General features: G+C 47.2%; 1 protein-coding gene across 1 annotated transcript in view; it reads left to right on the forward strand.

The window, feature by feature from the left end:
* Positions 1 to 26622, forward strand: part of csmd2 (CUB and Sushi multiple domains 2) — a gene marked incomplete at both ends in the record, with an annotated part of 345949 nt that overhangs the window by 99176 nt on the left and 220151 nt on the right. Inside the window, 2 exons of the mRNA XM_083645747.1 lie at positions 3792 to 3986; positions 10804 to 11011. Coding sequence (XP_083501873.1) covers positions 3792 to 3986; positions 10804 to 11011 — 403 coding nt within the window. The remainder of the gene's footprint in view (positions 1 to 3791; positions 3987 to 10803; positions 11012 to 26622) is intronic.

A 26622-nucleotide genomic window follows, 5' to 3' on the forward strand; every position in this document is an offset into this window, starting at 1 on the left:
AAGGGTTCATACATACAGTGATGAATCATTCATGATGATGATCAATTTAATTTGTGTCAGGTGGTCCAGTATTTTCGTGTTGAGAGCAGACAACTGACAAATAGGCAGGCACTATCTATTATAATAATAAGATTAATATTAATAATTATTATTATTAATATGATCATATCATAATAACAGACATGGAAATTAGACTTAGACTAATTTTAAATATGTCCCTACAGTATTATATTATTATTTCTCTCTCTTTAATAATAATAATAATAATCGTTAGATTAATCGATAAGAAAATAATCGTTTGGGACAGCCCTAATGTAGTGATACACTCACTAAAATTATTTCACCAAGGCTGCAACCCTGGCCTGGCTGGGAGACTAACTTTGGCTGGTGAAGGACAGTGTTTACCATGTTATTCAAAGCATTGTAATAACAGCAATGTGCTGTAAATGATAATAAAATGTTGAAACATTAATAACCGTCAGGAATTTGACCACGGTTTAGAATTAAACCGGTCATCATTTAATTGCAGTCTATTGATGAACCCCTGTCAGCTGTTTAGAGAGGGAAAGAAAAGTTTGCCCCTTCAGCGCTCCAGGCGCAGCCCTGTTCTGGGGATTGCACCAGTAATGGCACTATTAGACTTAATTTACTGCCCAAACTAATAACCTGAAATGGAGAGTGTGATGGGAATATCACATACGCACACATGCACGCACACGCACACATGCGCACACACACACACACACACACACACACATACGCGCGCACACACACACACACACGCACACATGCACACACATACACACACACACACACACACACACACACACACACACACACACACACACACACACACACACATCTCCAATGTGACAGTGCTGTGCCCTCAATCAGTACTAATGTAATGAAATCAGTCATCCTGATCATCTCTCCTTCTCTCTCTCACACACACACACACACACACACACACACGTGTCCCCTCCCCTCCGCTCTGCCTTGCTCATCCCCTCCTCTATCTCACACATCTGCCGTTTCTCATCTGGTTCCACTGGTTTTCCACCCACACTATATAGCCCATACCTCACTGCTCTCCTGTCCCTCTCCTCTCTTCCATTTCATCCCAGCACCCCCTCTTCTCCCCTCATCCTCCTCTCCACTCACCCTTCCCTCCTCTCCTCTCATCCTCCTCTCCCCTCACCCTCCTCTCCCCTCACCCTCCTCTCCTCTCACCCTCCTCTCCCCTCACCCTCCTCTCCTCCCTTCACCCTCCTCTCTTCTCCCCTCACCCTCCTCTCCCCTCCTCTCCCCTCACCCTTCTCTCCTCTCCTCTCCTCTCCCCTCACCGTCCACTCCCCTCACCCTCCTCTCCCCCTCCCCCTCCTCTCCTCTCACCCTCCTCTCCTCCCCTCACCCTCCTCTCTTCTCCCCTCACCCTCCTCTCTTCTCCCCTCACCCTCCTCTCCCCTCACCCTCCTCTCTTCTCCCCTCACCCTCCTCTCTTCTCCCCTCACCCTCCTCTCTTCTCCCCTCACCCTCCTCTCCCCTCACCCTCCTCTCTTCTCCCCTCACCCTCCTCTCTTCTCCCCTCCTCTCCTCTCCCCTCAACCTCCCTTCCTCTCCCCTCACCCTCCTCTACTCTCCCCTCCTCTCACCCTCCTCACCCTCCACGCTCATTTCTATTCCCAGATTCAATATCCTCTGACACAGGCAGTGCTGATTAACCACAGGGATGAAGCAGTTACCATCTCTGGCCACCAGGGCCCCCTGTGGCTATGCCGCACTGACGCCTCAGCCCCATCGGCTAATATGATAATAGCCAAAGACCTTGTGTGTATGCTAATCCGATAGCGATGGGTGGGGAGTTGTAATAAGGAGGCCTTGGCTGGTCAAAATAAAGGCTGTGGCACGTTGGAGCCTGAAGGTGACAAGGCAATCTGTCAGTGGGATACTGGGTCAGGGCAGAGGGAGTGTGTCTGGCTGTTAAACAGGTTCTCCAAGAGCTACTTTAGGCAAGTGGGGTAATGTTGTGGAATGTGGGTGACTACTGGGCTTCCACCAATATGGCTTTTTGTCCAATACTGAGACCAACTTCTTTTGGATTGTGATTTTTTTTTGTCAATATTTTGTCGCAATATTAAATATTGTGGGGTAAAAAAGAAGAAGAAGACAAGTCTAGAACTATCCACTGCACTGAAACCCAAATGACAAGGAGACATGGTGTCTGAGACAGTCTGACTGTACGCAGAGGGGTACATTACTGCCTTTAAATGGACAATTAATTCACAAGAAATGAACATAAGTAAATGTGCAAAGAAAATGCCATTGCAGGTTTCACTGAGTGCTTTATGTAGCTCTGGGGAGAGAGGGACCTCTGTCTATTGGTGGACATTATTATACAATACAGCAATACAGGCCGATATACATAACATGAGCAAACCAGTGTACATGTAACCCTCGTGACTACAGCTGTGGAAAGCTGCATTGATATAGTGATGTCTTTAGCACTTACCCATGTTTGATGTTTGTTGTCTCAGCTTGGTCACTTCCTACTGCAGGATGGACTGGATGCTGACAGTTTGCATTCACATTATTTACCAGTCAATTCTCCTCCAGCTCTGAGGAAGGCACTGTTGGGCAACATGATGGATCCCTCCTTATTAGAGCTTGCTGTATGGAAGCTCTAGCTGGCTGGGCTAGAAAGGGAGGAGGATACACTCACTGGTAAAACACAAGGCGGGATTCAGATTTCATTTTTTTTACTATTTAGAATCTGTTTGCTGTACATTTGAGTTAGGCTGAAAGCAATACTTCAAAGTAAATAAACAAATACGATAAAGCAGAATTGCAATATACACTACCGGTATTCATGTTTCAAAAACTAATCTCATCTTAACAAGTCATTCAATCTATAAAGTCCTAAAAAAATGCACACAAAAAAACATTATTCTTATCAAAGTGAAGGCAAGTCCTTTTCCCTCTGCAGTACCTGCACACCCAATTTGTTAAGGTGAGCATTTTGCAGTGCAGCCAAAGGAGACTGATACCCAGAATAGAACAGACATTAAGCCAGACTAAGATATGGGCAGAGTCTGATACAGAGATCTTTTTTTTCCGTCCTCCTTTGATCAGGTTGAATAGTGAGTGTGCAGTGGGTGCCATGGTGCCATGGTGGGGTGCCAGTAAGCCGGGTTCCTGTATAGAAGCCATTCTGCTCTTCTCACCAGAGTTCACAGAGTCCCTGTGGAGAGACGGAGTTTCAGCCAAAGTCCAACACATGCTCTGGCCAGCTCCCTTACAGTGTAGGAGTGTATGAGTGAGGGACTAGGGACTCCGAAGACGTGTGTGTGTGTGTGTGTGTGTGTGTGTGTCTGTGAGAGATGCATGTTTAGAACTGCTTACCCCCCCCCCCCCCCCACGGTCTGAGGATTTATTCGTTTGGCATGCTCAGATAAATCTATGACTTGCTTGTTTGACTTTCTCATCCTCTAACCCTGGCAGGCCTACATGAAATATGGATGACAGAAATACTATGAATGAATGTTCCGTTATTGTTTTACAAGGACAGATACAACCCCAAGGATGTTTTCCAATGAACCTCACATTATGTTCTATCGCAGCGTTTCCGGCTACTTTCTTTGCTTTCCTGGACTTGTCCTTCACATACACACAGGGGCTTCATGTATTGTGTATTGTCAGTACCGGCGATCAAACCAGCAACCTTCCCACTGCTATTAACTGGACAAAAAAGTTTCCATCATAACCCTCTCCTCTCTTCTCCTCCCCCCCCCCAGCTCTGGCCAGCTATACATGTGGGAACCCCGGGCAGCTGCTCAACGGCCACCAGCAGGGGTCCACCTTCAACATAGGGGACAAGATCCGCTACAGCTGCAGCCCGGGCTACGTGCTGGAGGGTCACACCACCCTGTCCTGCCTCGCCACGTCCACGGGCACGGCCGCCTGGGACTTCCCCCTGCCCTACTGCAGAGGTACAGACTGCAAAACACACACTATCCATCATAACAGGCCATCTCATCCAGCGTTAAGGCTTACACTGTTATTTTTTAACAAGTACCACATTCTGCTGATGGGATGAGATAATTCCACCTCTTTGTCCAGCGCAAATCAGCCTTTCTTTGCACTGGCATCTCTCCTTCAATCAGCCAATGTGTTCTTGATGCTATTGGCAGCATTTTGAATGAACATGATGACTTGTGGGACATTTTTTGCAGTGCAAGTGATGCGGATGTAAGGTGTACAGGCAGATGACAACACACTTGCACGCATTATGCACAGTCAGCCTGTCATTCCAAAATTACATCGGCCACGATTTTGAATGAAAAATCTACTAGTAACCAAGTGTCTTACTTATCATTTTCTAACATGCTCCTCCATGATGTGCCTTGACAAGGTTTTCTCTGGTTAAACTGATATCTTATTTACCATGACAGGACCTCATGTGTTGGCTTCCCAGTCGGGTGCTTGTGCCAGTTGTCCTTCCCTCACAGCGAGCACGGAACCCCGCGGCAGCGACACCTGCCAGTGTGTGTAGTCTGACCCTACATGATACGCTTGCTGAAAATAGTCCACTGCAGGCAATCATATATGTAAAGTCCTCTGTGCATATTGCATTATATGATCTATGGATCTTGAAGGACATTGTACAGTATGGAAGAAAAGCCTTACCTACCATAATCAGAATGAATGCAAATGTCTGTATGCAAGCTTGCGTGGGTGGGTGTGTGTGTGTGTGTGTATGTGTGTGTGTCGGTGTGTGTCAGTGTGTGTCGGTGTGTCAGTGTGGCCAACGGCTTGTGTCAGTGTGCCCGCTGAGCAGAGCGCTGTGACACTGTGCCATCTGTAGCCAGGCTGGGAGTCAGGAAGCCCACATAGGAGCACACATGGCTGGGAAACACGCGCCAGCACAGCGCCCCCACCCACCCGGCATCCCACCCAACCACATGCACACACACACACACACACATACACACACACACACACACACACACACACACACACACACACACACCCTGTTGTCCATTCATATTCGCCAAAATATTCTCTGTGCCTCTCTCGCCATCCATTCTTCACATCTTCAATTTCAAACATTTGCTCAACCTCTCTGTCCTTCTCTCTTCTTTCCCTGATTCAGTGGCTCAAGCCTTTTCACGTCAGGGACCCCTAAACGGACACAAATTAGACCACCGACCCCCGTTTGATAAGATTTTGCCCCAGGGTACCCTATCTGATAAGATTTTTAGATATTTTATTACAGAAAGTGTATGAAACCCATGACCCATGTGTTACTTATGAATGGAATTACAGTGAAAATAAATTATCCCCCTTTTTTGCTGGGGACCCCCTGGAAGCCCCTCAAGGACCCCCGGGCATCCCCGGACCCCATTTTGAGAACCACTGCACTAATTCACTACCCTTTTTTTGCTATACAGTTCCAAAACCCAGCTCTTCCGTGCCTCTCCCCCCCGCACCTCCCCGGGCGCTGGAAATAAAATGCTCAGGCAGCCAAGGCTGTCATTACGCCACCTTCTCAGCAGAAATCACACGCCAACAAGTTTAATAAAGTGGCCATTTCCTCTATGATTAATTAAGGTCTCTTGGTGCCACAGAAAAGTCAGCATGCACACCTGAGCGCTCTTCCCTAATGCATAAGTGTATTGTTAATGTCACTCCAATTACAGAGCCGGCCCATATGTTTCAGAGGAGGACTCACACTGTAGCCCAGGACCCGGGAAAGATGTTATGTTTCAGAGGAGGACTCACACTGTAGCCCAGGACCCGGGGAAGATGTTATGTTTAAAAGGAGGACTTACACTGTAGCCCAGGACCCGGGAAAGATGTTATGTTTCAGAGGAGGACTCACACTGTAGCCCAGGACCTGGGAAAGATGTTATGTTTCAGAGGAGGACTCACACTGTAGCCCAGGACCCAGGAAAGATGTTATGTTTCAGAGGAGGACTCACACTGTAGCCCAGGACCCGGGGAAGATGTTATGTTTCAGAGGAGGACTCACACTGTAGCCCAGGACCCGGGAAAGATGTTATGTTTCAGAGGAGGACTCACACTGTAGCCCAGGACCCGGGGAAGATGTTATGTTTCAGATGAGGACTCACACTGTAGCCCAGGACCCGGGAAAGATGTTATGTTTCAGAGGAGGACTCACACTGTAGCCCAGGACCCGGGGAGGACGTTTGGCACGGCCAGCGCTCTGGACACAGGGGAGGGCTAACTTGTGCCAGGCAGCGCTGTTGGATAGTCGAGTCATAGATAATAGCCCGGCCCCTTGATGGCACAGATATTGTTTTACATTTCTTATCTTTTTCCCATCCATTTGCTCGCTCAGCTCAGCTGTGCTCCCAAAAACTCGGTCTCACTTATTTTATGAGGTCACTTAAAACGTAAATCTCTTCCCGCCGCTTTCCAGCTCCTCTTCTTGCCGAGCGCATCTGTTCTCAGTCTTCAGCACAGCGCTGCTCTCTCTACACTTTGTAAGACTCTGCCCCTTTTTGAGATTTGAGGGAAAATGCTTACTATGGCCCAGCGCTATACAGTAAATGTCACTGCAGCTAACTATAGCAGCACATACACTCAATATCTATTGTGTGTGTGTGTGTGTGTGTGTGTGTGTGTGTGTGTGTGTGTCTGCTCTAGGCTACCAATTACAGAATGAGGCTGACTTTTGGTTGTATTGTGTCACATTTGGAGTTCTCCATATAGCTTGCTAGGTTTTGCTGATGTGTGTGTGTGTCATTACTTTTGGGTAGGGTTAGAGTTAAACATCTATATCCAAATGCAGCCCTCTGGGACATTTCTGTTGGTCCGCGATGAGTTGCATGACATTATGGTATTTGGTCCGATTCTAGGTTTACTGTCCTTCAGAGGCTGTAGCAGTGAAAATCCCAGTATCATATGAAACTAGAAGGCCTAAGACACCCATTGTTACCGACCATGTAGCTTGTTGGGAAGGGGGAATAATAAGGAAAAACTACATGGAGAACCCCTGATCTACATTAGAACCACTGAGCTACATGTGAACCCCTGATCTACATGAGACCCCCTGATCTACATGAGACCCCCTGAACTACATGAGACCCCCTGATCTACATTAGAACCACTGAACTACATGTGAACCCCTGATCTACATGAGAACCCCTGATCTACATGTTAACCCCTGATCTACATGAGACCCCCTGAACTACATGAGACCCTCTGATCTACATGAGACCATCTGATCCACATGAGACCCCCTGAACTACATGAAAACCCCTGAACTACATGAGACCCCCTGATCCACATGAGACCCCCTGATGCACATGAGACCCCCTGATCCACATGAGACCCCCTGATCCACATGAGACCCCCTGATCCACATGAGACCCCCTGATCTACATGAGACCCCCTGATCCACATGAGACCCCCTGAACTACATGAAAACCCCTGAACTACATGAGACCCCCTGATCCACATGAGACCCCCTGATGCACATGAGACCCCCTGATCCACATGAGACCCCCTGATCCACATGAGACCCCCTGATCCACATGAGACCCCCTGATCCACATGAGACCCCCTGATCCACATGAGACCCCCTGAACTACATGAAAACCCCTGAACTACATGAGACCCCCTGATCCACATGAGACCCCCTGATCCACATGAGACCCCCTGATCCACATGAGACCCCCTGAACTACATGAGACCCCCTGAACTACATGAGACCCTCTGATCCACATGAGACCCCCTGATCTACATGAGAACCCCTGATCCACATGTGAACCCCTAATTATAGATTCACAATCAGGAAGACTCAAAGACTTGACTTTCAAAGATAAACGATTTATTAACAAGCTTGCTGACAAGTCAAGAACACAGAGTCAAAATGTGATGCAACAAAGACTTACACATACGTTTATAGTACACATGTTAAGCACAGAGCAGCCACCACGCCTGCTGCCTTTCTTCGCCTCCTCCAGAGGTGAACCGGAGGTCACCCGCAGATGCTAGCAGGTGTTCCAACTCCAAACGACGGTTGAGCACAGCCCTGTCAGCTGGAAGCTCTCATCTTGGTTATAGGCATAAATGTCAGCTCTGCACTTTCCACGGTAAAGACGTGAATGGCCTCCGTCACACCTTAACCACACTGTCTAAGTTGTCTCTGGTTACAGATGTCAATCAACAGACAGGACAGCTTGAAGACTTTAACATACATTAAATGCCAACATGATATATGAAAGGATAACATAACATGATATATGGAAAATGCCATCACAGGAACCCCTGATCTACATGAGAACCCCTGGTCTACATGAGAACCCCTGATCTACATGAGAACCCCTGATCTACATGAGAACCCCTGATCTACATGAGAACCCCTGGTCTACATGAGAACCCCTGATCCACATGAGAACCCCTGGTCTACATGAGAACCCCTGGTCTACATGAGAACCCCTGGTCCACATGAGAACCCCTGGTCTACATGAGAACCCCTGATCTACATGAGAACCCCTGATCTACATGAGAACCCCTGGTCTACATGAGACCCCCTGATCCACATGAGAACCCCTGGTCTACATGAGAACCCCTGGTCTACATGAGAACCCCTGATCTACATGAGAACCCCTGATCTACATGAGAACCTCTGCTCTACATGAGAACCCCTGATCCACATGAGACCCCCTGATCTACATGATAACCCCTGGTCTACATGAGAACCCCTGGTCCACATGAGAACCCCTGATCCACATGAGAACCTCTGATCTACATGGATGTTTTGCGCGCTTGCATGCGTCACCAGCCCATACGGCCCCACAGCTTGGTTGCTATGACACTGGGAGAAGTGTAAGCGGCTCCCTGCGCTGTACGGTAAACCATGACATCCTAAGTGACAGCCTGGAAACATGCACTGTTCGAGCGTGGGACACAAACTGACATCCGCAATCGAGCGGCAGGGGATTGAATAAGTTCCCGCACACCTCATGTATTAATACATTGTCGTGTTCCATAGATTGTGGATTGATGGGGGCCGTCGTATGGCCATTTTCACAGTCCCATTGTTTCAGAGCACTTTCATTGGCCAGCGGAATCACAAAATGGAGGGAGGGAGAGAGCGAGAGAGAGAGCGAGTCAAGGTGAAGAAGGGGAGAGTTTGGAGGCTGAGACTTTCCAAGTGTGAAGAAACCGTCTGGTGTGGAATATCAATCCACTTCCTCCTCCTTTCTTCTCTCTCCCGTCTTCTCCCCGCCACTCCCTCTGCAACCGTCACCTGTCACCCCTCTCGCAACCCTCCCTCTCTCTCTTCATCGCCCCCCCCACTCCGCTTTCCTCTCACCCGTCTTCGCTTGTCACCTGTCATCCTCTTCATCCCTTTCTTTTCGCCCTCCTGTCGTGGTTCCCCTCCTATTCAGGTTCACACCTCACAGGTTTCCGCTCGTCCGTACACTCCCTCGCTCTCCCCCAGGGCGGGGGGTGGGGGGGGGGGTGGGGGGTGCCATGCCATGGTGACAGCTAAGATGGATGATTGGCAGTGCCCGGCAAACGCCCCCAAGCTCCTCCCCCACCCCCTCCTCCCCTCCCCGGAACACCACACGCAGCTAGCTGGCCGCCGCTAATGAATCACACGTCACTCCAACACACGCACGTGGGCACGCACACGCACACACACACACACACACACACACACACACACACACACACACACACACACACACACACACACACACACGGACAGACGGACAGACAACCTGCACTCGCATATTTACCTTGCTGTCAAATGCCTCTCATTGCTTTTTGACGCATGCACATTGAGACTAACATGCAGTCACGCGCGCACACACACACACACACGATTGCTCAAAGGCACAGGTGTCAATTGTAGCTGCGTTAGATCTGTCACACCTGTTCACCACTACATAGTCACATACATACATTAGTTCTGTCATGTTTGGAGACAATGCAGGGTTTGTAGTGGAGACATCACAGCACACTGACGGCATTGTTCATGTCTAATGAACATATTAGAACCTGGGCGGGGGAATTATGGTGGCAACACATTAGACGGATGCGTTATTGTTTAATTGTCTCCTTAAAGCAATCTTGATGAGGGAAGAGTTACTTTGATTAACACAAATCTAAATTAATCAGAATTTAATCACTTGCCTCCACGTTGCATTAGGTTGCATCACGCGCTCAGCGCTGCTCCCCGCTGATGTGAAAGCGCTCTAGGGCGTTTTTACATCCTGTGACTGGTGAAGTCCTATGGCTTTGGCCGATGGCCAAAATAGTAGACAACAAAACAATATGTTTTTGCTTGTGTGTGTGCTCCTGAATTGGAAACATTGGTTGCCACCCAAGAAATGGAAAAATAAAATCAAAAATTAAAAGACCGTGCAAGTTTCCTGGCAAAACTTCAAACACAAAGTTACTCAAAGTCTTCTGGACCATAGTTTGCAAAACCTTTCTTGCTGAATCAGGAAATTCTGAGTCAGTGTCATCAGCTTCTCTTTCATCCCAGCGTTCTCTCAAATGGGGTTGATGGTTGCTTGATAATCATTGAGTTTAATTAGTATTCTGTCCAATCACTTTTCCATCTCTACATTTTAGGCAGGTTGCTCTTATCCAGTGCAGCTCACAGTGTATGAGCAGATAGCTGCATTCAATGTCTTGCAAATGGCACTTTCATAGGACTCTTAATTCTGCTTATACTGTATGTATGTCTGTGTCTCTCTTTACTACATGGCTGCAATTACAGTATCTGTCTACCAACACTTCCGCTGTTCTCCCTCCTCGTAGCGGATGATGGCTGTGGGGGCACGCTGCGGGGCCAGAGCGGGGTGATCACCAGCCCTAACTACCCCGGGGAGTACCACAACAACGCCGACTGCACCTGGACGGTGCTGGCCGAGCCCGGCGACACCATCGCTCTGGTCTTCTCCGACTTCCAGCTAGAGGACGACTACGACCTGCTGGAGGTCAGCGGCACCGAGGGCTCCTCGCAGTGGTGAGTAGCCAGCCCACAGACACTTTGCCTGGGTGGGGGGGGATGAGCCGGGTACAGGGAGGGGACGGGAGTCCACTAGTGAGCAGCCTGCCCACAGGCAGTTTGGCAGACTGTGGGGCAGGTCCCGTGGATGGGAGCCAGGCAGACAGACAGGTCACTGTGTCTGGGGAAGAGACTCAGGTGTCCCAGGTGTCTCTGGGGCATAGCTAAACAAGACGGGAGTGATTCAGCGGTGGGAATCCAGCCAAAGGAAAAGGGTCTCTGTTGGGCAGTGGCACTGAGGTTGTTCAGTGTAGCGCTATATTACTTTGTGCATTTAGACATTGTTTTTTGTTCAATCTCTGTTGGGCTTGGTGTTGAAAATTAGACTTTGGTTATTTACTGTAGTTAGTTGCTATGGAATTAGTAGTTATGTTCGGCCACTGCCGTGGCAAAAGCCCTCACACAAGCTACTGCAGCAGGACCTTGGAAACACATCAGTAAAGTGACCAAACTAAATGAGTGACAACTGCAGCAGTCAGAGGAGGATAAAGATCACCTCTTACAGAGTGAGCAGCCTGAGGAGGATAAAGATCACCTCTTACAGAGTGAGCAAACAGTAGAGTGGTTAAATCCCCAGCCTCTGGAGCAACAGGTGTGCTCTCACTGTCATGGGATCAAATATTTCTCTCCTGGGTCTCCCCGGCTCTGTTTCCCTGGCTTCTTTCAGACCGACAGAGTAAAAGATGAAGGTGCTAGTCCATCAGTCTCAAATCGAGCTCAAGCCTTCATGGATCTCAGAGGTCATTTGGTGAGACTGGGGGGGGTGGGGGGGTAACCTTCTCATGCAGAATTGTTATTTATGATTGTCGGTTTAAACTTTTGTAGCTCAATTGCAATGATGAATGTACTTTTGATGCTAATTTGATTGTATTTTTTGTCTGCATAGTGCTACGTCCGTTTGATGTTTGCTATTGCATTTGGCCTGTTGGCTACTTGTTTATTACCTTTTGGCTTTACAATCTAGCTACAAACATGTTGTTCAACCATGACTGTTGTCTGTTTAACTGCGTGCTTCAGAGAAATTAAATTAAAGCCTTTAACTGTATATTTTTACTCATTTTTCAACTGATCTATGTCAACTCTATGTCAACTATGGAATCTAGCCACGTGCAACTTTAAAGCAGATCAATGAATTCAAAACATACTTTCATAAGCAATCCATTGCTGCTTTCCCTGGTACTATGTATCATGCTTTGTATGATTCTAAAGTATACTCTGGAGAGTCAATCTTGGCCACACACACTCTGTCATTCCCTCAATCACTCAATCACACAAACAAACACACACACACACACACACACACACACTAATGATGAAGAGGTATATCCTGGCGTCAGAGTGGGTCTCTCACCATCTGTGGCAGCCTCCTCCTCTCTCTGACAGCTCTCTCAGCTCAGGAAGTCATTAGTAAGCTTGATTACACTACAATACAATACTGTAATGTCCCTCAAAGGGACATTTGTTTGAATAGCTTTGCAGGCCTCACATAAATACACATATAACACACATCCATGTAACATTCAGTGTGGCAGTTTGTTCAATACCTCCATAGCAGAGGGGACAAAGCACCTGCGATCTGATGGAAGAGCGTGGCAGAACTCTGCACAGACTTACCAAAAATGCTCATACAGCTAAAATGTGAGGACATTAATAAATCAGCTTCATCAGTCCCTGCCGGTGCCAATGCCCATTCTGAAGGGCTGTGTGAAGTGTTGGACTTTTATTATGAATAATTATGAGCGATGTCGTCAGTGATGACGTCATCAGTGATGATATCGTTTTTTATTATAAAAGGGAGTAAGTGGGCTTTGTCTGTGGATGGATGAATCCAGAAGCAGGCAGTAATGCAACATAAAGGATGCCAACTGCCATAAAACACCAAAGAAGAAGAAGGCTTTGTCTATGTTGAAATGTTTGTGCCACTGTTGATGTCACAATGTGTATGACATCATCAGTGATGTCACTGTCAGTAACATCATTATTGACCAAAATTATCTTATGACATGTCATAGGCACTGAAGATGTCATGGCATATGCAGTGTGACATCATCAGTGATGTATCATCAGTGACAGTAATGTCTTGTCAGCAATTGTGCGCTGCAGGTGACGATTGTGCTCTGTGCATGCCACTAGAGATGCTGAGGCCACGCAGTAGCCGAGCTGCGGGCGAGGCTGTGCGGCGACTTCGGGGCCGATACCCTAGTCATCAGAAATGCAGGGAAAATGCTCATAAGCTTAAATTATGGAAAAATGGAAAAAACAGCTTTGTCACTTCCTGCCTATTCCAATGCCTAATGCACATGTGCAGTTTCAGATCGGTCGGCCAACTCGTTGCGGAAATAAATGGATTCGGACAGACAGAGTTTCCTTCATTCTATACAGTGGTTCCCAAACTGGGTATACGTAGCTAGGGGTACGTGGAGGTACTACAGGGGGTACTTGAGGTGAAAATGTAAAAATGTTAGAATAAATCATGAAAATGAATGAAATGTTAAAATAAATCTGCTTAGGAGGACAGGAGGCACTACTTGGAGCTCTTTCACTCCATTTTGTAAATGTTCTTCAAAAGGTGGATTATCATTCATTCATATCATCATAGTGCTATACAGTAGTTTTCTCTTGCCATTTTCTAAGCAAAATGTTGTAGTCAGATAAAGGTGGGGACGGTGAAGCAAAAAAGTCTGAGTCTCGCTCGGCCAAGTGGGAGTGGGCCCTCCCTCCCCTCAGCCCAGCTATGCTTCCTTTGCACATTTTAAAGTGTCATCAACTTGTTGGCACAGACTCTGATTGGCTCCCAGGTGGTCGTCCAGAGAGTCTGTCATCTCTGTGCTGATTTTTGCCTGTGGCGCTGCACCTGCGGCATGGCTGCCCTGTCTTAGAGAGTGAGGGGGGACAGCGGGAAGAGGAGGAGGGAAGAAGGCTATTGACGAGCGATCCACGGTGTGTGTCACAGTCCATCATGCACATTGCAGGGGAGAGGGACATGCTGCAGGCATGCTGGCTTGCTGCTATTGCTCCATTTTTCCAGTCATTCTGGCTCGTGGTTTTAGCCGCGTTAGCGTTGCCTTTGGAAGAGCTGCCCAGGTTGCCCCAAAACGGAAAAAGTCATAACAAAATATAAACATCCAGTTGCCAATTGAATCACTTTGGACTGAGCTAAGCAGCTAAGGCATCAAAGTAAGACTTGGTCTCATCTAAGGTTTCATAGTGAGATCAAGATCATCTCTAATCTGCTTATGGTGCCCTCTGAAAGGCTCCTTCTTCTTAAAGATGACATGTGCAGTAATAGGCATTGGGGAAGAACACTGGAAGGAGGAATATGTACTGTAATGGTGCTATGAAGGTAGGAGGGGCTGTAGGGAGGAGGAGATGACATAAGGGCCAGAGGAAGAAGGGAGCGACAGGGTCAAACAGAAAGGAGCACGGAACACCAGAGGAGGGCGGGGCTGAGGGAGGAGGAGGTGGAGAAATGGGTGGAAGGATGAAGGCCTCCCAGCTGGAGGCCAATTAGGGAGGTCAGGTGGAGCGCTATGATGGTGTCCAGCACATACTGCAGCACATACTGTATGGCTCAGTGTACTGTATGGCTCAGTGATCTACTCACCAACGTCTCTCTCTCTCTCACTCACTCTCACACACACACACACACACACACACACACACACACACACACACACACACACACACACACACACACACACACACACACACACACACACACACACTCACACTCTCACTCACTCACTCAACACACACCAGATAATTGGACTGTGCTGTGATTTTCATGCAAGAATCAATTACTGTTGAGTTTGAAGTGAGTATGGAAGGCATCAAGACTGCCCATTTCAGGTATATGGAATGGGGTTAAGTTAACTGGCATTTTATGATCAAAGCAAGCCCCACTCAACACCCCCCCCCCCTTCACCCCCCCCCTCCGAACAGGTGCCCCGACCGACCAGAGGAAGCGCTAGTGCAGCAACCAGGACCGCTGCCGGGAATTGAACCCGGGTCTCTTCTCTCATGACGTTGACTGTACAAGGAAGTATACAGTAGTATGCATCACCCTCCATCAGGAATGCATACAGTGTATATACCTGGATGCATTCCTGCGTATATAGAATGTTTTTTTCATGGCTTTAAAAAGTCATGTCTCCTTTCAACTGAAGCGTGAAGATTGAAATTGATTAATACTTGTGGTCAGACCCCATGGCATGGATAAAAGTGCACTTTTGTCAGTTGTTTGCATTGAATGTGTGTGTACAGTGTTGTTGACACAATGAGCTATCACACTGGCTACATTATCCTAACCACGTGGAGCTCTCCGAGGATCGATATAGATTGACACCTGACGAACAGGTCGGCTGGTCCAATAGGGGAAGAGCGGGCAAAGATCAGGGTCAAAACTCTGCTTCCTGTATTGATCCACACAGGCTCAAAGGACAGCAGGTCAAGTTTGCATGTTACCTGTGCTCTTGATGTGTGAGTGTGTGTGTCAATCACCATCAATCCCAGCCTTTTGGATGTATGGATGGATGCTTACTTGCTGTTAGCCATAGCGACTGGCGCTTTGTTTGGCGTCCCTGCTGCGTTTGCATTGTGAAAAGGCAGACAGCCTTGAAGACTCGAAGGCTTGACAAGCTGAGATGTGTGTTGTGATTGCATATGGCAGCAGGAAGGGGTGGTAAAAACGGAATCCTCCTTCCTCTCGGCATTACCCTGACAGGACGTGTCGGTGCGGCTTGCCCAGGGGAACACATTATTCTGCCATTACACTGTTTGCATCCACATCGATTTCCCCCCCATCACCATCCACTCTGAGGCAATGTAAATAACGGCTGACGCTCGCCAATTGCCGGATGCGCTCATTCGCCCGGTTGCTACTAAGTGGAACGCACAGCGTATTTGACTCGTCATTTTCTTTGGCGCTCGATTGTTTTGCAAAGTGCCGTAATGCGTTTTCATCTACGAGCCGTGCTCCCCTTGAGATGTTCAAAGCACGTCCCACAGCACCTCGGATACTGTAAGTAGAAAGTATATTGAGGTGTTTAAATCGGATCTGCAGTTGAAAGCTCTGTCTAGCAAATAATTCACATTATTCCCTTGGTTCTACAAGAAAAGAAAAAGAAAAAAAAATACCATCTGTTCAAAAAATGTTACATCACAGTTCAGTCATCATCACAATATTTTACAGAAAGTGTTGCCAAACAAACTTATTTATTCATTTTTACATTCTGCTAACTTTTGCAACCTCTCCCATGGGGGTATTTAATTTCATTTAATTTAATTTCATTCATCCATCGCCAAACAAAGCAAACCTCCCTGGGTAAATGGATCTTATTTCCTTCTGTTAGGAGATCTGAGAGCCTATCAAGCTGTGATCCCAGTAGCTAGCCCTCTCTCCTCTTTCCTCTGGCTTTTAACCCAGTACCTCACAGCCTCGAGACACTGACATTTAGCAAAGCATATGGCTTATCCCTGCAATGCTGATATAATGTCAGCTTGTCCCTGCCTGGGAAGAGACAGAGAGAGATGTAGAGAGAGAAAGACAGTGAGGTAGATGTGTTGGAGAAACGTACAGAACACTGGATAGATATTGATTGGTTGTTAGGTGGACTCACCTGAGAGCGAGAGAAGTAGGTCTTCCAAACAGCCTTTTAAGTCCGGGAGCTGTTTTCCCTGGTTGCCCATGGGAGTTGCAGCAATATGAGTTTGTTTCATTCCTGTGGAGATAAATGCCTCAACTTTAGTTTTTTTGTGATTTCAAAGGGATCAGTAAAGTTCTTGATCCTCGAGCTCATGAGAATTTGAGCTGGGATTTACTGTAGCTCACATCCACTCATATCTGCCTCAGATGATCCATAGCCAGATTTGTGTATTTGTCTGTCACAGCACAGTTAGCTTGATGTTTTGGGTGTACTACTATAACTATTCTGGCTCTGGTTTTTGTCTAGGGTCTATCATTCCATTCATCATCATACCATAACATGATGTGAACGAGTGTTTTGGGCTAATCATTAGCATCAACATGGCCGTGGCTAGCAGAGAAGGCAAGCCCTATCTTGAAGTAGCACAGCTCCAGCTTGTACTGGACTCTGGGTTGGTCCACGCCATCTCTCGGTGTCCCCCAGTCACGTGCCAGCCCGGTCTGACCTGTCACGACCCCCACAGGGCCCTGTGGGCCTCGGTGAATCCAATCGTCTGTTGTGTCGGGTTGGTCCCCAACATGCCAAAGATCGCTGAAACAACCGATAGAGAAGCAGCTACATACATTCACATGTGAAACATCTGACGTTACTTTGGTCCTTTAGTATGTTCTCAGAGTCCAACATTTAATCTTGCTGCCGCATGATCAACTTAGTCCGGCTAACAAACCTTCTTCCATGCGCTCTTATGGAGCTCCCGCAGCTCCTCGTACCCCCTCGCTTGCAGCCAAGCCTGCTAGCACAATGGCATCTGGCTCGCTCTGTAAGCCATGCCAGCCCATCAAAAATCCAAACGCATGACACACGCCAATAACCTTCCTCCATCTTGAAATGTGTTGTGCTGAGAGTCTGTCAGGGCAATTTCTTAGCCTCACTCTAGCATCTACTTGCACTTTGCACTGATGTGCACTTTAAACTATTTGTGCCTGTTTACTTGCACTTTGTATCTGTTTTACTTTATTTTTACTTGCACTTTGAACTGTTGTGCATTTTTAAACTGCTGCTTTGTGTTTGTTTTTATGTTTTGTTTTAATCATTTAATCATCATCATCCCTATGTCTCTGTGTTTTTTTACGCTCGCTGCAAACCAATTTGCCCTTCTGGGACACTCAATAAACTTGAATCTTGAATCCGCACAAAATAGCAACTATGACTGACAGTTAAACTAACCAATGACTGCTTATGACTGACGCCCAACGTCTGACATAGCTGCACGGTAACATCTGTGTGTATGCATTGTGCGTCCATTCGAGCATGCATGTGTGCATTCATGCTTGTCTGTCTGTTGGTCGGTCTATCGGTTGGTACAGTATGTCGGTCGGTCTGTCGGTCTGCGTGTGCGCGCCACCCGCTGTTCACCACGGGGGGTAACAGAGTGTACTTGTCTCATACTCTCTCCCAGCAGGATTCAACAGCAACATCCATCATGTGGAGCTATTGGCTGCCAGTCACATGGTCCCGTCTCAGGTATTTCCTGCAATAAAACAGTCAGTGTGTAGCGGCACTGAGTGATTGTACAGTATGCACCTGACCATTGTTTGCCTGGCAGCACAATCATAGCTAATTGCCTGCTTGTGATCTCCAAACTCCCCTGCTTGAAAACAACATTCGTTATAGGTGCAAGCAGATTATTGTTTTAGGAATCTGGTTCAATAGAATTTGAAGGGAAGGTGTTGTGTAGACTGTGTGATGCGTGAGTGGATGCATAAGGGAAGGTGTTGTGTAGACTGTGTGATGGGTGAGTGAAGGGAAGGTGTTGTGTAGACTGTGTGATGCGTGAGTGGATGATGAAGGGAAGGTGTTGTGTAGACTGTGTGATGCGTGAGTGGAGGGAAGGTGTTGTGTAGACTGTGTGATGGGTGAGTGGATGATGAAGGGAAGGTGTTGTGTAGACTGTGTGATGCGTGAGTGGAGGGAAGGTGTTGTGTAGACTGTGTGATGGGTGAGTGGATGCATAAGGGAAGGTGTTGTGTAGACTGTGTGATGGGTGAGTGGATGATGAAGGGACGGTGTTGTGTAGACTGTGTGATGGGTGAGTGGATGCATAAGGGAAGGTGTTGTGTAGACTGTGTGATGGGTGAGTGGATGATGAAGGGAAGGTGTTGTGTAGACTGTGTGATGGGTGAGTGGATGCATAAGGGAAGGTGTTGTGTAGACTGTGTGATGGGTGAGTGGATGATGAAGGGAAGGTGTTGTGTAGACTGTGTGATGGGTGAGTGGATGCATAAGGGAAGGTGTTGTGTAGACTGTGTGATGCGTGAGTGGATGCATAGTCTCTTTTCATGCTGAATATATTCTTTGTCCACTTCTCGTGTGTCGTCCTGTTTCTCAGAACAGACTGGGGAAGCAAAGTGAAGCTTTTGGCTGCGGAGCTGCTTTACTGGTAATTCACCACAGCATCGCTAGTCTGGTCACGTCTAGGAGGGTCTGACTGTGGTGGTGGTGCGCTCTCTCTCTTGCTCTCTCTAGTTGGGTTTGATTGTCTATTGAAAATCCAGCATTCTATAGGCATTTACTGTAAGTGGCTCTCTCACCATAAAACCAATCATCCACAAAAGTAAATTGAGCACAATGAATGGCATGCATTGCATTCAGTAGTGTTTTCGGATCGGGCCAAAGGTATTGACGCAGTACTGCTGTGCATGCCAGACGATACACTTTAGATTTTTTGATTTGTACGTCTACAAACTTCATTCACGGTTGTCTTGCGTTCATAGTTGGCTCGTGTATTCCCACAACTTTGCGTGTCTAGTGCAACGGGGATGGTGTGTGCATATTTAAGAACTCATAAACGATACTTGTCTAAACTTTACGATGGAGAAAGCTCACACAGAGACTATTATCACACAGAGATCAACATTGGCTGAGACGGAAATGGCTCATGGCTGATGTGAGAGATGGTAATGAAAGCCTGACGCACGTCAAGGATCATCACATCAAAGACAATACCAAAAAAGAAAAACCTTGTATCCTGCTGTGAGTGGGTTATACCAAGCGCATATCGCATTGTCCTATCCTGCTGCTTCTCTCTCTCTGTCTCTCTCTCTCTGCCTCTCTCTCTCTCTCTCCTCGCATCCCACCATTCTCCACCCTGCAGATGAGTTTCAGGCCTGCAGCCTTTCCTGCTTCTTAAAAGGTGAAAAGTGCAGACATCATAATAATTCTGAAGTGTTCGCTTTTGAAGTCGTGGGAGTTGGACCACAGTAAGAAAGTCATATAGATCAAGAGGCTGTTTCCACCATTTGAAAAAAAGTGATATGCAACACTCATTGTAGAAATATTGTGCTTTTTAGTCCTTGTTGGTGTGTTGTTGTTGTTGTTTTCAGAGTGGAAACATAATTCTATGGAAGGTAGAGCTTCATTATGTCTGCTAATTTTCCACTAGACTTGAGATGACCTCTGGGTTTAGTGATGGAGTTGAGATGACCTCTGAGTTTAGTGATGGAGTTGAGATGACCTCTGGGTTTAGTGATGGAGTTGAGATGACCTCTGAGTTTAGTGATGGAGTTGAGATGACCTCTGAGTTTAGTGATGGAGTTGAGATGGCCTCTGGGTTTAGTGATGGAGTTGAGATGGCCTCTGGGTTTAGTGATGGAGTTGAGATGACTTCTGGGTTTAGTGATGGAGTTGAGATGGCCTCTGGGTTTAGTGATGGAGTTGAGATGACTTCTGGGTTTAGTGATGGAGTTGAGATGGCATTGTGTTGTGTTTTAATGAGGCATAGCAATGGAATTGGATTGGAGGCAGGATTGGAGGATTGGAGGCAGCTTTCACCTAATCCATGCTGATCTGTAACATGCTGGCATTCTATGCTGTTCTGTAGCGATTCATTTTTAATCTGCCTGAAAGTTCAACATGTCAAACATCAACATGTCGTCAATCCTATTCTCTCTTTTCAGTTATTTCTTTCCCGGCCTTCACTTTGCTTTCATTTCGCACTGTCAGCTTTATGCATCCAGAACCTATTTTGGTGTATCGGGCCCGGGCCTGACCAGCAGCAGATCGATAGCTGTCTTTGCCCGTCTCCCCCCCGTAGCCCCCCAAAGTCTCTATACGTCTGAGTCAGGATTTATTAACAGCAGCTCTTGGTTGAGAACTCAATCTGTAATGCGCCATCGATCAAAACTTCAGCGGCGATGAACTTTGCGCCGCCCACGGAGAAATGCTCCAACGGAACATTATCTCCAACACCTGGCGCCGCGCTGCAGATTGGCTCACCCCGGCACTCCACACTTTTTCCTCCCTCTGTCACATCGCTCAGGCTAAGAGATAGAGACAGAGATGAGAGGGGCTCTGGAGTGGAGAGAGAGCGAGGCTAGCGAAAAGGGGTCCAAGGCTTTCTGCTATCTTCTATCAACCATATACAGCCTGGTTTATATTCTCCTCAATGCGCGGCTTATTTCAATTTCGCTCCTCTTGTCAAATCTACGTCACGGCGAATGAATTAGCGAAGGCGCGCCGCACTTGATCATTGTGTATCATTGACTGTCATTGATTATCTGTGTCATAAACAGCAGATGCAGCGTTTTACCAGGCAATATTTAGTCTAGCCTATAAAGTGCCTCCCTTGAGGCAAACGGCCTGGCTAGCAGCAATGTGTCTGTGTAAGCATGTGTCTAGCCATGTGTTACTTCACCCCCCCCCGTCCCAACGGTACCAAACGGAACGCACAGAGGTTAGAGGTAATGGGCCAGATCAGCGTGCCCCGACTCGGTATGCCTCTCTAGCTGTGTTTACCAAGCACTGCACTGTTGGGATCCAATATGTCGCTTTTAACAGTCCCACAGATGCACTAAACGCCTATGATCTGTATCTAGAGACGTATGAGGGCCTGCAATTGGCTTGTACTGTATGCTCTTTGTGAGACGCTGCACTTCATTGGAGCAAAAGGTAAACACTGATAATGCCATCATTTCCCCGTGGGAGAACTGTGATTTTGAAACGATATCTCTCGGTGGCTATGAGAGATTTATGACAATGAAAACTAAATCACACCTATAAATCATACCTGTGTTTCATCCATTTTCTCCTGATCTATAAACCATAAAACTCCCAATTCTCCCCTTAACTGCATCACAATAGACCACGCCGGGACCACAGGGGATAGTTGTAACATTTTATCCCCTGTGCTGAACAGGCTCCTCGGTCTTCCATACGTGTTATTTGATAATGACTGCTTTGAGCAGCTTTGATAAGATTCAGAGCAGAGCTGTGGACCAGCAAATAGGTCCAAGGATCAGCATAGCCATCCATTTCAATCAATAGTGCCGTTGATCTTTCCCTCCTTGTCTCTTTTATCGTCGATCACTCCCGTGAAAAACAACCATATTTACATGCTCGAGTTGAGTCTACAGCTTCCACTAACGCACATCCTACAACTCGCTTTGATCCTGACATTCACTTCCTGGGTCAACCGCTAACAGAGAGAAGGTCAGCTCAGTTTTTTTTGTTAGGGATCAATAGCGAACGGTGGCCATTTTGAAATTGACGCCCGGCGCCCCGCTTGGTCGACAAAGCCGTTTTTCTCCCGCCACATTTCTGTAGCTTTAACCTTGACCTCGCGCCGTCTTCCTTTGAGGGCGTGATTGGGGGCGACACGCTAAGATTCGCAGGACCGTGAGAGACATCACGCCAGTCGATTAATCAATCACAGTAATTAGCCAAGAGAGAGCGGAAGTGCGGGGTGGGGCGGGGGGGAGGCTAAGGAGGAGGAGAGCAACATACAAAATCAATTGGCCAAAAGCGCATTGCACTCTGTGGTCTACTGTAGAGGACACCGCGTACGCTAATGAGATTGTAAAAGCAGCTGGAGAGGAGTTGCCGTGTGTGTCTGTGTGTCTGTGTGTGTGTGTGTGTGTGTGTGTTTGGCCAGACTGTTGCATTACAGTAAATGTCCGAGTACAGTATTGAGTATCGGATAAAATCAGCCAACGAGGTAATAATTGCACTTGTTTGCAGTGCCGTTTCACCTGTTTCAAAACTGGTCATCAAAAACAATAATTGTTTTATGACATCTCTCCACACTGTGGTACTGTTACTGTGTTGTAGCACACTGTGGTACTGTGACTGTGTTGTAGCACACGAGTCCTGTACTCATTTTCAGGACTCGTGACTCGACTTGGACTTGAGCACTGATGACTCACACTTGGACTGGAAGCATTCTTCAGACTCTGAAGTTGCACAGGATGAGGACTTGGACTTGTTAATTGATGAAAACTTTTTGCTTTTTGTAATAGGCCCTAATAATTTGGCATACAATATTGCTAGCTATATTATGTAATACTGTGACATTATTCAATAATATCGTGCAAAGGCAGACATGTGTGTTCCACCTACATGCGGATTCACGCTCACGTTCAGTAACTCCGGACTCGGACTCGGGTAATGGGGACTCTTCTTTTGTGAGTCGGACTCGGGGACACTGAGGACTCGAGACTCGACTTGTCCTCGAGATCTCTTGGTGCAAGACAATCCTTGGGACAAGTTGATTCGCAGTGGAAACAAGGGAGGCTATTGTACCCCGACTGGCAGATATTTTCACCCATTTTTCACAATAAGATGACTCAATGCAAGACTAAATGACTTTTTTAGGATCGATGTTTGCAGTGTGGCCGCGCTGCAGCAACAGCGGAACATCTTGTTCCTGAACGTCCCCCGAGTGGACGGAGATGTCACTGTCTGATCTGGGTCACTGCTCGACCGTGACATCCTCTTTCTTTCTCCCTCTCCCTTCACTCTCAGAACCATGCATACATACTGTACAGCAAACAAAGGCACACACACACACACACACACACACACACACACACACACACACACACGCACACGCACGCGCACACACACACACACACCTCATAGCCAAGTAATTTCAGTGGAAAAATAAGCCATTGGGCAGAGATCACTCCTCTTCTACCCAATGCGAATCAGCTAGACTAGAGGAGTAAAACAACTAGTGAAACTGTGAGGTCGTTGCTCCACCCTCCCTGACGATCTGGGGGGAGCCGTAGAGTAGCACATGCTTCCTCGAATACATGTGCAGTCGCCAGCCGCTTCCTTTCACCTGACAGCGAGGAGTTTCACCAGCAGGACGTAGCACGTGGGAGGATCACAGCAGTTCCCCTCTGCCCCTGAACGACCAAAGGAGGCGCTAGTGTGGCGACCAGCACTCATACCCCACCGGCTTCCCACCCACAGACACTAAAGGACTTGTTAAGATGCACAGTTTTGCAGTGGGACAGAGCCAAGCACTCTGGTCAGATGTCTTAACAGCAGTGTCTCCCTGCATCACCCTTACGTAATGTCTGACTCGCTCCGGACTCCTGGGAACATTTAGACCATTGATACAGAGGACATGGAGGCTGTCTGCAAGACACTCTGCAACTCACACAGTGGGGGGTCTCCCTCTGGACGCTTCGCACAGACATGATTTTTCATCAAATATTCCGGGCCCAGAAAACAAACTCACATTTACTCTGGTGAGGGAAGAAGAAAGGGGGAGATCAGTAGAGAAAAAAGGGAGGTAGCCTGCGGGGTGAGGTAAAGCAAGGACGTGCAAGCTGGTTTGAGTGTAATTATCTTAATGTACCTGAGGACAGGTGTATGTGTGCCTCTAGATATGTGTATGAGTGTGAGTTCACGTGGTTCTGAATTCACTTCACGTTGGCTCTGAAACCCCTCCTCTTGCCATTCATCAGACAGCGGCTGTCTGTTTTGCGCTATGAGGTGACACCGGGCCAACCTGAATATTTACAGAGGAACCTTGATGAACTCTGGAGAACGTGCCTCGCCCGGCAATTACAGCCCGCATGCCGCCGTGCCTCCATAAAAACTCTCCTCAACCGCATCAATAAACGCGGGGAGGCAGAGGGTGACAGCAGGCCATGTGAAAAAGTTCCCCTAGGATGGAGTTGTAGCAGCGGCGGTGAAGCACGCCTAAAGGCTGCGTGTTGACATAGCGTTTGTCGTAGCGTCTTTTTGGAGGGGAAAAGGTGCTGCCTGGAGCACTTTTTGTGAGGAGAAGCGGATGATAATGCCTGCTGCTAGCTAGTGGTTAACGTAACGTTAGCACTTGTAGCAGTACTAACAATAGTGTTGTAGAACAAGCACGGCTTGCCAGATGGCAGATATTTACAATACATGTCTTGTATAATCCATACTGCCTTTAGGATCGCTGTTACAGTGACGTAAATTCAATGATTAGCCTACAACGTCCTATTTCTCCATCGCCCGGCTGTGATTAAAAATGTATTTGGCAATTAGGGATCTACTATTCCTATAATACTCCTATAGTATTCCTATCATAGTATTCCTATAGTACTCCTACAGTACAATGTTCCCCTATCCCCCGTGCTTCCTACACCTACTATGCATTGTGCTGACATTGTCAAGTCATTTCAAAGTTTTTTGTGTATAATATACACAAGAAACTTTGAAATGACTTGACACACCTGTGTGTAAAGCATATTATGCTTTACACACAGGTGTGTGAATTGACCTGGATATGAAGCATCTGTAGCATGGCAACATAATATAACGTTAGTTTCTAAAGATTTCTCTTAGATTCAGCCGCCGCTGCTGAACGCATAAATGGAAAACAGTGAAGTTTGAGCCTCCCATGTCGCGGCCATGGAGGTAGGAAGTGACTCTGTCTTGATTCAACACTGCTTAGTTCAGACGGCTGGTTCTGTGGCTCGGCGAGGCCGGTTCACATCGCTCCATAACAGGCTAAGTTCAAGCTAAAGTGATACAGTGGTTATGGGATCCATTATACTCCTCCTGTAAGTGGGTTTGTGCGTGGTAGAGCTTTTTGGAGAGTGCCAGAGAGATGTCAGCATCATATCGATCTGCCGTGCAATCTTTCTTAATCCCACTTTGACTGCAGACAGACTGAAACACACTGAGACACAAGCAAATAGAGAGAGAGACTGAAACACAGACTCTTCCTTCTCTCTCTGGAGCTCTCACTCTATTTCTCCTCCCAGCACGTTGGTCTTACATGATTGTTTTATGGGCATTTAGGCCTTGGCCCTGATTCCTTGTTTTTGGTGGTTTATAATCTGAGAATAATCCGATTGTTTTAATCAATCTACTGTTCATGACGTTGCTGTGAAGTGTCAGCGAAATGCCTTAAAGGAACAGTTCATCCAAGAATGGAAACTCTGTCATCATCTACTGGTGAACAGGTGAAATGTGTTAGTCCATATAACACACAGGAAGCTTGCCAGCACAACTCTCACAAGTCTGCTGTTTTGGAGAAGGCTGCTATGGAGTTGTGCTGGCAACCTCCCTGTTAGATGGACAAAGCCTTTGTTTCAACTACACTGAGGGGGAGTAGATGATGACAGAATGTTCATATTTGGGTGAACCGTCCCTTTAAATGTAATGTAAAATGAGTGGGACACACACACACACACACAAACCAAAAAACTACAGGTCAATGGAGCATTTAGCCTTCTACCAACATGTTGACCACAGACACTTAAGCACCACCCCCTTCTGTGTTTTTCTGAATGATTGCTGCCCGCCACCCTTCGTGCTTTTTAATTAGATCGGCTGATTGGAGAACAGTGATGTGGGGGGTGGGGGGGGGGAGGACTGGGGAATGGAGGAAAAATAATTAAAATAGGGATTAGTCTGGTCTGGGACTCATGCGGATGGAATTAGCGACTAGCGCTGCCTAGCTCTATTGCTCGCAGAGCGCCGTTGCTAATATCACAGCGTTATTAGCCTCGCTATCCTCCCCACCTGTGTGATAACAGAGGATTACCGAAGGTGCCGCGGTCGGTGAACCAGGGAAAAAAAAACGTGCAATTTGTCTTAGCATGGCTAATTAGTGCGCTGTTTGCATAGATGATATGGATCAGGGGC

The sequence above is a fragment of the Poromitra crassiceps genome, assembly GCF_964638095.1.
Source record: "Poromitra crassiceps genome assembly, chromosome: 11".
In the NCBI taxonomy this organism is placed as follows: Eukaryota; Metazoa; Chordata; class Actinopteri; order Beryciformes; family Melamphaidae; genus Poromitra; species Poromitra crassiceps.